The sequence below is a fragment of the Cotesia typhae genome, unplaced genomic scaffold, assembly GCF_013202065.1.
Source record: "Cotesia typhae breed Kobodo isofemale line unplaced genomic scaffold, CoteBio_Ctyphae contig_5, whole genome shotgun sequence".
Taxonomy (NCBI): Eukaryota; Metazoa; Arthropoda; class Insecta; order Hymenoptera; family Braconidae; genus Cotesia; species Cotesia typhae.
The window spans coordinates 9,728,106-9,742,193 of NW_027423757.1; the positions used below are offsets into that span (position 1 = coordinate 9,728,106).

A 14,088-nucleotide genomic window follows, 5' to 3' on the forward strand; every position below is an offset into this window, starting at 1 on the left:
GCAGTTTTTGAAGATTTTTCCACGTGCAAATTTTTTTTTTATTTTTTTGTAATAATTTTTTCAAAAAAAAAAAATTCTGAAAATTTTTAGATGTCGACTAACTCTATTTTCATTAATTTCGCAGATATTTAATAATTTTTCTAATAAATAAATTACTGCATTAAAAAAATGGATATTTAGAAATTTTAATAAATTAGAAATGCAATTTTTTAAAAATAATTTTTTTATTTAACAAATTATTTTGTTAAATAAAATTAAAAAATGGTCAAATGACAGCTAACTTCAATATCATGACATAATATGAATGTTACAATAAATTGCAGGTTTGCTGGCAGCAAAAGAGAAAGACTGGTGGGGCGTTGCGCATATGATGTTATATTTCTGGTAGCTGTCACAGAAAATATATTCCATCCTTGTCAGGTTCATATCAACTGGAATGCCTTCATTGGTTGACTAAAATAATGCCAGCCCCGGGTTGGGATTCACAGGGGCGTACGCAGGGGCTGCTGGCCGCCCACCCCGACTTCCAGGGGGACGTTAACAATCGTGTTATCCTTCCTTGGTTCCTTGGTCCTGGTCATGGTGAAGCATCAACGATTCTTTAAAAGGGTACTCGTAAGGGTAGAGTGGTGAAGACGCGTTTGCGCTCGAGTTCTGTTTTGTTCTCATCCTCGGTTTGTTTGTACGTAGTATGGTACGTGGGATCGAATCGAATATGCACACTCCACTTTTGTTTGTATATATATGTATAATATAAAGCCTGGCTGGCTTTACTGGGCTCAAGGCTTTGCTGGGGGATACGCAACGCTAACTCTTCCTGCCCTCGACGAAATACAATCTCGTAGTTTTTTATACCAGCTTGTGCTGATGTACCTAAAACAGGCTGGCAGATCCCATACATACACCGGTTACCCGGAAAAACATTTGCTGATGGGGGGGAGGAGTCGCTTGTGGACTGCCGCCCCTTGATAAGCTGAATGTGGCCTATATTCAATGAAACAGCTGCTGTTTCTGACCCTAGGCTGGAAGAACATGCTTGCCTAACTATAACGCAGTTGTACATGAATTTTAAAAATTCACAGTAGTTTTATACGACATAACACAGTTCTACCAAAAAATAATATTCACTGAGTAAAAAATTGATGCTCTATTGGAAGTAATATTTTGTAATTTTTTTTTTTTTTACTGTCACAGGTCTTGGAGCAATTTTCGATGGATTTGTAAATATGAATACGCGAAAACAAACAATCGGAGAGGTTTTTTCAGATTGCATTTACAAAGCAAATATTCTCAGCCAGACGTATACCTAGATGAACCTTTTAGTAATCCATTGGCGTAGAGAAAAAAATTTTTTACATTTCAAAAATTGAATAATACTCGGGGAAATATTTTACAAAAGAGAGATAAGATAAATGTAACATATATTGTTATAGAAATAGATTAATAATTAGTTAACAAACAAGGATAAATCGCTTGCATTATTCGTATAGTTAAAATTCAGTTTCCATTTTAAATTGAAAATTTTTATTAAAGTCAACAGTAATTAAATTGAGTAAATTATTGTTTAATGTTGATATAGTTAGAGATAAATGTTATCGAATAAATGTAACGTGACATTGACAGTGAGATGAAATAAATTATATGTACATATTTTTTTTTCGTATATATATATATATATATATATATATATATATATATATATATATATATATGTATAATAATAACAATAGTCTAATATATCCTTTGATTTTTAACACTTGACTTTAATCCCGATATCATTATTGTAGTATTACAATTAAAAGACTAGAGATATCAATTTGTTTTTTTTTATATTATTGTGATTTTTTTTTTATTATATCTTAATTATAGTTTATTATCCTCTTCGCGCGTTATTAAATTATCAATTTATAAAAGCGCAAGACGGCACCATAATCAGTACATTATTGATAATAATAACAATTAAAATTATTATTATCATCGTTATTGATATTATTATTATTATTAATATATTTTTTAAAATTCAGTTTAAGCTTTTGGAAACGAATTCCTTATTAGTAGTGAATAAGAAAAGAGTGTTTTCTGATAGTATTTTATAGCAATGGTTTTTTATATCCAGTTAGCCAGTAGCTGGTAACTTATACGATGCAAATTATTATTAATTTATAATAATTGTTTACTGTTTAAGAATACTACTGCACTTTCTTACTACTTTTTGCGTTGTTTTATGATTATTATTATTTTTATTGTTACTGTTAGTGTAATTATTATTATTTTAACTGTTTATGATGACTCAATCATCGGAATATCTGGGCATTAAATTAATGTCTACAATAAATATTAAATAGAGTGTGATAGTCGATAAATTTTTCTCGATGAAGTGAAAAGAATGCATAACAATTGAAGTGTAAAACGTTGCAAACTTTTCGCAAACACTTCATAGACCTCCTCCTGATCTCTCAACACTTATTTTCTTCTTTAATACGTCTTTCTCGTGTTGCGCTTCTTCCATTTCTGCCATTCGCGCAAATCGTGAGTAGGCAACGTGTCCAGATTTAATAGCTGACATCATCTAGATGGAGATAAAAAAATAAACAATAATTAATAAAAGTTAAATCATTCAATTTAAAGATTTGTACCAACAGAGTAGTATTTAGTACTGTGTATTAAAAACTGTGAAAATAATTAATTAATATAGGGCGCTAGTTTGGAGAGTATAAGAAATAAATAAACAATAATGCCATGCCGTGTTAAAAAAAAAAAAAAAAAAAAAAAAAAAAAAAAAAAACGCTTAGGTGACTAACGATGGATTTAAAAACGAGTATTCAAGTATATAGTTTAATTTAAAGTAGTCGGATATATACGTAAATAAATAAATACAGCAAAAGCACATGCACACTCGAGTTGTCTAGTGTGCTACTGATATGTATAGGAGTAGTTAATGATAACAATAATTAAATAATTAAAATAACAGAACGTATAATAAAAAAAAATTATGCAATAGCTTTAAAGAATAATAAAGTGTGTATGGAATGTGTGAATACGACAGATTAATTGAAATAAATAAATCTCAACAACGCGATTAAGAGACTCCGACAGACCTGAAGATATTCGTCCAGCTCGACTTGACCGTTCATATTAGTGTCGATTTCGCGAAGTATTTCGTGGAGCTCTTCGCCGGGAACGTCCTTGTCGCCAAATAGCTACAAGGACAGAAAGAATACCAGTCCGGTTAAAATAGTAAAACATTAAATCACCTGTAAGTAATCTTGCAGCTCCATTTGCCCATTATAACTGAGATCTATTTCACTGAGTAACAAATGCATCTCGTTTTGATGTAGAGCTATTCCAAGAGCCTGAATTTTCAATTTTTTTTTTTATCCAATTAGTTATTAATTTTTTTAATGATTAATTTAAATTTTACTCAAATGAAAAAGATAATATTATAGATATTAATTAATTATTACACCCAAATTATATCAAACCTTAAGTCCTCGACGGATGTCATTAATTGATACGTATCCTTTGCGATCTTTGTCGATAATCTGGAATCGTTTGATGTACAACTGAATTTCATCCTTGGTGAGGTTGATTGGAATTTTGTCACGCGACGCCCGATTCACCATTTGTCCCATTTCGTTGGCTAAAAATTCACTAGCCTGTTGCTGTTGCTTTTTCTTTTCATCCGGTGTCCATTTCAATTCTTCAGCCATAATATCAATAATACCAGGGAGAGCTTCCTGTGCAGCTTGTACATTGAGGAAAGCTAGCCGTAATCGTCGGGCAATCATATCAATTGCGGTTCTTGCATACTCGCGACAACCGTATCGAATCTGAAAAAAATAAAAATTTTATTAAAATCATTAAAATTTAATTTAAGCAATATATATTTGATAATGATTTAATTATTACCTCAGCGTCAATGTAAGGGAACTCTGGATGAATTTTTTTACCAATAATAGGCCAACGCTTTCCGGTAAGTGATGCCATTTTAGCGACTGGGAAAGCTCTGTCACCGTAACTTTTAGCCAAGTGTTGTGCTACTTCACACTCTAATCCAAAGTCCTGTACCAATCGGATGTACATAGTAGGACTCCATCCGTGAGCACCCTCCAAAAGCATTCCATCAGTTTGACATTCAGCAGTTGGCTCCAATTTACAAGCTAATAAATAATTGATAAAATTATATATTTAAATATGTTATTTTTTTTTTTTTTCCTTAAAAATATAATCATAAAAATAGTTCTAACCATCGATAGCTGCATCAACAGCTTCTTGTGCCATTGCCCGGTAAGTTGTCCACTTTCCTCCGGCAATAGTAATAAGATTTGTCGGGCTTACGTGGACAATGTGATTACGAGCGAGAGATTGAGTATTTGGTTTATTTGGGTCAGATACCAATGGTCTGATGCCACTCCATGCTGACAATACATCACCACGACGGACTTCCACGTCAGGATTAAGGTAGTTCTTAACTTCTTGCAAGATAAACATAATCTCATCTTCCGTTGGCTTCGGGTTGTGAGTTACCTTGCAAGGCAAGTCCGTGGTACCAGCAATGGTTTGCTTCTGCCAAGGCAGGAAGAAGATGACACGGCCATCACTTGTAGCTGGATCCAAAAGACCCATTTGATCGGGACTGAAGAAAATATTAAATTACAATAGTATAATTCTTACCAGGATTAAAATATTTTTTTTTAAATATAAAAGACTATTGTAATGAATTAATTTTAATATTGTTCACCTGTAGTATCCAGGGAGTACAATGTGAACACCAGAGGATGGACAGCAAATTTCTGATACTGTTTGGTCATCCATTTTTCTTATAGAATCAGTGAATGGTCCAGTAGCGTTAATAATAGCCTTAGCTTTAACATCCCACTCTTCACCGGTCATTTCGTCTCTAACACGAGCACCAACGAGCACGCGTTTTCCATCTTTGTCTAATCCCTTCAGTAAATTTAAAACCTTCACGTGATTTACTACCGTTGCACCTAAACGTGAAGCTGTCAAGGCCACTGCGAGATTCATCCTAGCATCGTCTTGTTGACCTGGTATTGTGTTAGAGAAAAAAATATAAATTTTACAGCTATAAAAAGAACAAAGGATTTATGACAGCTAAGTGAAATTTGACATACCGTCGTAATAAACTATAGCTCCAGTAAGTTTGTCTCCTTTTAACATTGGGAATAATTCGAGTGCGTTTGATTTACTTAAATAGTATGAAGATTTAACAGTTTTACTGCCAGCTACAAGATCGTACATCTTAATACCAAACCAATAGTAAGGGATTTGCCACCACCTGTAATTTATTTTTAAATTCCATTTATCAAAAGAATACTCATAAATTTTATAGATGCTGACCATATAATCAATGGTTTGTTATTTTGCATCGCAATACATACGTACGTGTAAACAGGTAACATAATAGGTAATGGGTGTGCCAAGTGTGGAGCACTATGAAGCATTTGAGCTCGCTCATGAAGAGCTTCTTTAACCATTTTATACTGCTCAACATCCGCCTGCATGATAGCTTTTTGTAAATATCGTACACCACCGTGGATCAATTTTGTGCTTCTTGATGATGTGCCCGATGCAAAATCATCACCCTCTATCAAAGCAGTCTTTAAACCTCTTGTGCAAGCGTCCAAAGCACATCCTGATCCAGTAGCACCACCACCGATAATTAGGACATCGTATTCGTTTTGAGTTTTCAGCGTCTTTACTTGATCTTCACGTGTAGGCAGCTGTCGTTTTATTGGTTTGTGTACCGCTTTCTCTGCTAATACCTAAAAAAAAAAAAAAAAAATTATAAATAATTTATCAAGAAAATACAAATAACTTTTTATGATGATTTAATTTATTTAATCTATTGAGGTCAAAGACAACCCATATGAATTTTTATCAAAAAATTAAATATTTCTAAATTTGACATATCTTTTTTCTACACATTTTAGGTAGTTATAAGAGTGTGTAATATTTGACCTATAAATAAAAACTTCAAGTTCTAAGGTTCAATGTCATAACATTTTTTGTTTGTCACTTAAATATTTGATATAAAATGAAAAAAATATCAGTGTTTGTTTTTTTCCAAAAAAAAAAAAAAAAATTCATTTAACACTGTAATGTTACTTTTATTCCATGTAATAAAATTAAAAATAATGGATATGTAGTAAATGATACAGCGAATAATTGTCATATTAGATGTCACGATACTCACAGGGGAATCCGATGTCAGATAATAAGAAGAAAGGACTCCAGCTCCAACTGTACTAGCACCTGCAGCCAATAACCTTAGGGAGGCCATATTTATTCCTTTAAATTAATTATTTAAGCCTAAAACAATAAAATTTTTTTTAATTAAAAAAAAAAAAAAAAACGCATTAAACATTCAGGCTTGTTAATACACAAGAGGTTTATGTAGTAAATGTTTGTGAATAACTGAGTTGAGGGAATTTAAAAGCATTTGAAGTAAAACGTAGTATCCCTGTTTAAAATTTCCAATAGGATCTCATCAAAAACGACAAAAGCCACTTAGAAACCCATAAATTTTATTGGTTTCTAAGTGGCTTTTGTCGCTTTTGATGGGATCTTATTGGAGTTTTTCAACAGGAATGCTAATCAATATAACAAACAGTGCAATGTACGATTCCAATAAATGGTGTAAGCATGTTGATTTTAAACGATCTCTTTTTAAACATTGGCCAACTGTTTCAATGTAAGGGTCATAAATCAAGTTTATATCTTTAAAGTAAAGTCCTTATCCAAATATCGGTGTAATTACCGCAGCCTTGAAAGCTTCCGTGTGGAATTTATTGATAAAATAAAAATGTAAAGTAATTAGATAATTACGTATACCTTAAGCGATAACAGTGACTCAATATCCTCAGGGTAAAAAAATCTATTGATAATTATATGTTTATCAGATAGTAAAATAATTTTTGGCTTGGACATTTTAATTAAATGAATAAAAATTGTCACGTGAAAAATTTGACCGGTAAAAACCGGCATAAGAACGCATGACTATTGTTCATACTTAAACTGCGTCGTTTTAGTTGGTGAATATATGCACATTAGACCTTGATATAGAACAGTAAGCTAACACGTGTTGTGTGCTAAAATTACGTAAGAGTGTATATGTAGAATGTAAAATAACGTAAGTATCAGCAAAGGACGGAGACGGACACTCCCTCTTCACCCCGAAGACGATACACTTGTCATGCCAAAAATTCTCAATTTATCTTTCATGTCTCCCGGGGATTTAAATCTGAACACATACATGTTAATGTTATTGTTGCGCTCTGAAATAGTTACACAATTATTAGCATTATAATTCAATTAATAAATAAATAAAATTTAATGTAGTTGACAGGTGTAGATAATCGTTAAAAAATCGAACAATCAAGTAACATAGATAAAAAATGCATTGGCTAACAATTATCGATTGCAATTGTATTTATTACAATGGTTGATAAAAATAAAAAAAAAAAAAATATATCTATTTGCAAGCTTGGCATGAAAAATACCTGAGAAAAAATATTATAGATGATTACAATGTTAGCAATAATAAAAGTATGGCGCAAGGGTTTTGAGTTAAAAATGGGACTCAGCCTCGTGCCAAATTATCCCAAATGTCACGAACACGCAAGCAAACTAGACTTTATGACTAGTAGGTATGACATTCATCTTCAACAGTTCATCTATCTATCAGTTAAATATTTTTCCAACGTACTGATTGTATAAAAAATTGACCAATGACTTGTAACTCGTAACTCGTGATTATTTTATAATTTTTTATAGGTAATTTTATAATACAATCACCGCATGACGAAGTGTGTGATGAAATACAGCATTACGGAGAACGACATTAAACAAGGCTGAAAATATATAATTATAATAATTGGTTTTTAGATGCACTTAAAATTTTAAATTAAAATTTTTTTAAATTATTTATCCACGTTTTTACTTAAAATGATTAATAGAAGAAAGCACTAATTTATCACTTAAAACATTTATAATTGACATTGGATGATTAAACTTGGCACATCTTACTTTACACTAGGTCGATGATGTTTGTTAGTATAGACCCCCTAGACAGACGTAGTCACTGTTGGCATTTAAGAGTTGTTAATTTGTTTAATGAAATAATAATTGATAATTACACAATAAATGCTATTTGCAAGTGACAAGTTATTACGGATGAGTTGTGTACTAATTTAAACAAAAATAATAAAATGTTAATTTACAAAATAGCGCGTAAAATTTTACCCCTATTATGTCTAATCCTCCCCTGTTGGCTACAGCTCCTCACGAAGCGGCAGTTAACTGTGGATGATATTCGATCACGTTCGATGTGCACATATGCAAGGAAGCCTTTGAAGGTGACAGCGATGGCGCTGCCTGCGAAACCTTATCGACTGATCAACGGTAAAGCGGCTAGAATTCTTCTATTTGAATACTTGGTTACTTTAATATTAATTTCAAATTTTATTTTATTTGCTTTTTATTGAATTTATCTTATTAAACTAATTTATTTCATATATTTATTTGTAATAATAATAATAATCATTATGATAATTATAATTTTAGGGAACCTGAAAAAGGAGGGGTAATATATAATAATATATAAAAATGATATATATTTATCAATGTCTGAAATAATTTAAATCTGTAATAATAATAATAAAATAAAATAAAATAATAATAATATTAATAATAATTATTTAGTAGATATTTCTTAAAATTTTAATATTGGAACTTATTGTAACGCTATTACATATCGATCACGATATCTAATATGATCCAAATCTGGCAAACTTCAATAATGAGGGTCAGTGATATTCTCCCATATGTTTTGTTTTTTTTTTTTTTTTTTTTTTTTAAATATTATTTTCCATTTTTTTAGTGGATTTATTCTTCACTTTTTTAAAGTTGATGTACTTAGTTGTTCCTTTATTTTGTCCTCTTAATGAGAATTTGTGGCTCGGTTACTCACGTGTTTATACAAATGCGAGTGTCGGTTTAAGCGACGTAAGTATAAACTTTTCTGTTAAAAAAAAAAAAAAATTAATATGATAATAAATCAATTACAATAAAAAAGTGCTTCTAAAAATTTTCACTTGTAATTTTTATTAATTTTTACATGTGGAACTTTTTAATTAATTTAATTGCTATTAAATTCTAAAAAAATTTTTAATATCTGTCAACTTCAGTATAATATTAAATTACAAAATAATTAAATATAAAAATTAATTAGGAGTTATTTATTACCTGTCTTCGGGTGTTCGAGCTAAATATTCACGTTCTATCAGACCCTCAATACGTTTTTTAATTATCATGGGGGATGGTAAAAATCGCACTCGTAACTGTTGCGTCACTTCTGTTACAAGAATATTGTGCTAGAAAAAAAAAAAAAAAAAAAAAGTAAATACAATAATTTAATTATGACAAATTGTAAGAAGATCTTTCTTTGTAAGTTGCTTAAGTACGTACTGCCATTCGTTTACGTGCTTTCATTATTCGAACAATAGCAGCTTCAATTTCATGTTTACGATCTTCATCGACTTTATTTCGTGTTTCCTTTCTTTCAGGCTCGGATTCACCTTTAGCCGCTACTGTTTGAATTTTAACTCTAAAAAATAAATTATAAATTGTAATCCCTAATAATTTAAAATATTAAAATTAAAAAATAAAAAATAAAAAATTGTTCTAAAAATAAGTACCTGTGTAATTTACTTGTGAAACTATCATTAACAGTGAATAAATGTGAAGGCTCGATCTCTTTGGATCGCGGTTGTTTGAGCAAAACCCTTTGTGCTGCTTTTCCCATAGCCAGTGATTGCAAAGCTCTGACTAAATCTCTCTCAGGAATGTCTGTCTCATTTTGAATTTCCTTTAAAAATAATTACCAAATTAAAAATCGATATTTTTATAATTTTAATAATTTTATTCAACGAGTATTTAAATAATAACTGATTTACCTCGTATGTTAATCGATCTCTATTGTTAAATAACATAAGAACACACATTTGGAAGGTGGAAACTTGAATAATATGTTTTCTGGGATTTCCGGTACAACTATTACGTTGACTGACGATACTTCCACTGGTCGAACTGCCGTTTCCATTACTTATTGAGCTTGTAGATGATGGGGCTTCTAACCCATTTTCTTCCTTTTTCAATCCATGAAAGACGGCATTGAGATCAGCAGAGCCAAGTTGCGGCTGCAGAGTCAATTGTCGACCGCTGTGTTTGGCAAGATAGAAACGACGGAACGTATCAAATGCATCTCGAGCTGCTGGAGGCATACTGCACTTGGGTGTTGCTGATTGTGTTGGCCAGAAACCAGTCGTGAGTACACGAACACTCAAATCAACACCTCGGAGACTTGCCTAAAAATAATAATTAAATTATATAATTTATGTCTTATAAATTTATTTTTTTTACATCATATTAAATTAACTTACTGCAGTTGATGCACTTTCTTTGAATTCGTCCATTATCGTATTGCTGACCGTTATATCCTTAAACATACCCTCGAGCTTTGTCGTAAATTGACAACCGCATTCAGTCTAAAAAAAAAATTTTTTTTGTGTTACGCGTATCACTTGAAAATAAATAGATATTACTTTTAACAAATAGATGGTAACGGGATTAAGGAAGATGGGGTATGATTTCAATGTTAGGTCGGCCGTGTGAACGATACTGGTTCTCTTCATTTCGGATCCGAGATCTTTTAAAACGATACAATTTTCCATTTATATCATGTGTGCTACCTAACTGGATAAACTAAGATCATGATAGCAATCTAATGTAATTAATAAAATTAATAACTAAAAATATATAATTTCTCATTTAATACCTTCAATTTTGATATCACGTTCTTTTCACTGTCGTCAGATACTGATTTATTTAACAATAAACGTTTTGCCAAGTGCTGCTTGTAGTACCGTTCAAAAACATCTTTCTCTTGCAAAAATCTAAATAATACCATTGTTTTATCCAAAATACCTTCGATTTCTTGTTCAGACATCTAAAAAAAAAAAAAAAAAAAAAAATAATGATTAATAATAATCTTTAGCAAAGTCTATACCTATTAAGATTGTAAAAATCAACTTACTCCTTTGACACCTTTTTTCAATTTATCATCAATAAATAACGACAGATACTCAGGACTCTTGGGATTCAAATTAAGAAAGTGTTCAAAGTCTGACACCATCATTTGTTTGAAAAGTTTGTCGTTGTTAAAAGAATGATGAAGGAAATGATCAAAACGTTCTTTTAGGTCCAACAAATTTTGGACAAAATTGACCGCATTCGTTGAGGATTCATGTTCTTCGGCAACCATAGACCGACCTTGTTCACGAAGAAAATGTGATACACATTCACAGACCGTACGAAGACCATCCGATACCCGGGAAAATAATTTGTACATGCATCCCAGATCATCTGTTTTCTGGTTTTTGAGCATGTGAACCACTCCACTATTCTCCATCTAAAATTCATTGAGATCAATTAAAATTACTGTTATAAAGTCAACAGTTTTAGGGTCTGTAAATAAAACTTTGTTAAAACTATATATACCTCTACAATAGTCTTCATATGAACTTTTATGAGCTCCTCTTCTACAACTTCAACTATCCGTGACTCTGTCGATTCATCCAAGTAATGTTTCGCTCGTTCAGACTCTTCGGCAATTCTTGCCTCTACTTTTTTTATGTACACCGAAGCGCTATTTTCAGCCAAAAATTTTTGTGATTCCATCTATGGAAAATAAAATATATTACAATATTTCGTATAAACGAGCATCAAATTTTATTTATAAATAATTAAATAAAAAAATGAAATTACTCTATAAAACTCAGCGCTCTGTTGTAGGAAAGGCCTCTCGAAGTCTTCTTCATACACCAAACGATTATTAATACCTAAACGCATCAACATTTGACATGCATTCTTTATAGCCATACGATCGACAACTTCGCCCCTTCGTTCACGAGAAACCATTCCTAGAAGGGTCTCTCTTAAGTGATCTCTAACACATCCATATCGGACAACCTAGAAAATAAATTTTATTAGCTTCACTCTCTTCTAAAACATCAATAAATTTTCATACTTGATCACGAAATATGATAAGACCAAGATTATAAACGTTGTCAACATCATTTTGTTGAACATAAACTCGGTCCATGTACATCAAGATGTCTCGGATCATTGTCATGGACGTGGTGTGGTCGTTCCACGCCTGATTTAGCGTCTGCAGAAAATTATTGTGAAGTGAATGGAGAACGTCCTCGCGGACTTTATTCTCCAGGTGCTGTGTTACGACCTCTTTCAGTCCTGTGTAGAGGCGCTCTCCATACTTGTGAAGTACCATTGTGTACGCATTTCGGTAGAGCTCTTCAAAACTCAGTCCCGAGTTGTTTTTCTTCTGAATTTCTTGTATCGCATTTTTTAATAATGCCCAAATGTTTTCCACGTACTTCTCATCCACTGAGGTCTGAAATTACAAAATTACAAGATTATCATTAATTATTTACTCTTGATTTTTTAACATAGTGATAAACTAGATAAAATTTTGATAAAGTGATTTATTAATGCTTCTCACAAGTTCGGGAATAACAATAATCTTGGAACGCAGAGCTTGAGCTTGTGTTGTTGTAACTAGACTAACGTTAGTCATATTATTGTTTTTATTGGACCCACTGGGTATATTAAAATTCATCATTTCAATTTATATACAATTTATTAACTTTCAATGTTGTCAATCAGTATAACCACACATATCTACGTAAATAATCTGACAATAACCACCATTGATACTTGACATTATGATCTAACAGTTTATTTACAGAAAGAGTTCATCAAGGATCTCCGCTAATCTACCGACTTTTATTTTAGTTTTTTATTTATTTATTTTTTTTTTTTGTTTTATGTACAAACTGTCATATATTTTGTACTAAAAATTTAGAGTAATACATCGCGAAATTAAGTTTATGAATCGCCGAGAAAAAGTTGACTAACTTGAAAATTTTTTCTTGCAACGATAGCAACTTGTTTATATAATTAGTAAACAATGTTTTCAATTAAATACAAAAAATAAATGTGAATTTTTGTTTAATGTGCATTATTTATCAAATTGATTTAATTTAATGAGTTTATTTTTGTAATAAAGCGAAAAATCATTAGAACAAAAATATCGATTGTAATTAAAAGAAAAAAATAATGATTATAGGACAATGTACTTTATAATCATGATAAAAATAAATGAAGGCTATATAAAATTGTGAAATTTATGACATTAGTTGTACATAGGTTGATGATCTATTAAAGATGCTTAAAAAAAACTGTCGACATGATCTTCATAAATTTAATGCTATAAGCATGGTTATAGTGGTAATAATGATAATAATAACAAAAACAATACTTACCGGAAAAGCACGTATACGCATTTTGCCTTCTTTTTTAGGCAGAGCACCTCCTTTCATCATCTCGAAAGACTTATTATTAAATATAATATCTCAACAAAACAAAAATAAATAAAAAAAGTAATAACTTATATCCGAGTTACTAGCCAGCAATGTCAGCCTGAAAAAAAAAAAAATATTGACATCACTACAATGACATTACATTACACTGAGGAGGACTAAAATTATAAAAATAAAGTATCAATTTAAATATAATAATTAGATTGTTGGGTAAACTGATGCAAGTGCAATGTTTAAAACAAGGCAAGAAAATAAGAAAAAAAATAGAGAATCGCGAATAAAGAGAACAAGAAAGTAGACAGCACAGCCAGAAATAAAGAGAAAGGGGATAAAAGAAAAAGAGCGAGAGAGGGCTTTAAAAAGACTTCTTACCTATATGAAATCTTGAGGTAGATATTATAACGTTTTCTAATCTTTCATTAACAACACATTTATTGGAACAAAAAGGAGACATTAACAAATAATTGTATATGCCCAGTGGGCAGGTTGTAGGGTGGTGTAAGAGTTTCAAACACTTTGCTATAGGTATATCTGTGTATGTATACACTCAAAGTACATATAGGGCGTTCAAGCGCGTCAGAAACTTGAACGAATTGTCGCGGCCATC

General features: G+C 31.2%; 2 protein-coding genes across 6 annotated transcripts; both read right to left on the minus strand.

Annotated features, from left to right (window-relative positions):
- Positions 1–1,685: 1,685 nt before the first annotated feature.
- Gpo1 (glycerophosphate oxidase 1) lies at positions 1,686–8,403 on the minus strand. Of its 5 annotated transcripts, XM_074248847.1 has the most exons (11): positions 8,266–8,403; positions 6,218–6,333; positions 5,407–5,786; positions 5,136–5,299; positions 4,742–5,048; positions 4,248–4,636; positions 3,910–4,160; positions 3,483–3,830; positions 3,255–3,353; positions 3,099–3,200; positions 1,686–2,569 (listed from the first exon to the last, which is right to left on the minus strand). In XM_074248847.1, exons 2-11 carry the CDS (start codon positions 6,302–6,304, stop codon positions 2,435–2,437), a joined length of 2,262 nt encoding a protein of 753 aa, XP_074104948.1. In that variant the 5' UTR covers positions 6,305–6,333; positions 8,266–8,403; the 3' UTR covers positions 1,686–2,434. The 5 variants fall into 5 exon arrangements, with proteins under 5 accessions (XP_074104948.1, XP_074104946.1, XP_074104943.1 ...); XM_074248845.1 differs by lacking the exon at positions 3,099–3,200 and having other exon boundaries at positions 8,266–8,399; XM_074248842.1 differs by lacking the exon at positions 3,255–3,353 and having other exon boundaries at positions 8,266–8,392.
- Positions 8,404–8,634: 231 nt separating this feature from the next.
- Positions 8,635–14,037, minus strand: Cul3 (cullin 3). The gene is made up of 13 exons (XM_074248841.1): positions 13,854–14,037; positions 13,425–13,581; positions 12,110–12,493; positions 11,848–12,051; positions 11,581–11,760; positions 11,117–11,491; positions 10,859–11,029; positions 10,464–10,568; positions 9,978–10,388; positions 9,720–9,889; positions 9,490–9,628; positions 9,268–9,395; positions 8,635–9,043 (listed from the first exon to the last, which is right to left on the minus strand). Exons 2-13 carry the CDS (start codon positions 13,482–13,484, stop codon positions 9,019–9,021), a joined length of 2,352 nt encoding a protein of 783 aa, XP_074104942.1. The 5' UTR covers positions 13,485–13,581; positions 13,854–14,037; the 3' UTR covers positions 8,635–9,018.
- Positions 14,038–14,088: the final 51 nt, after the last annotated feature.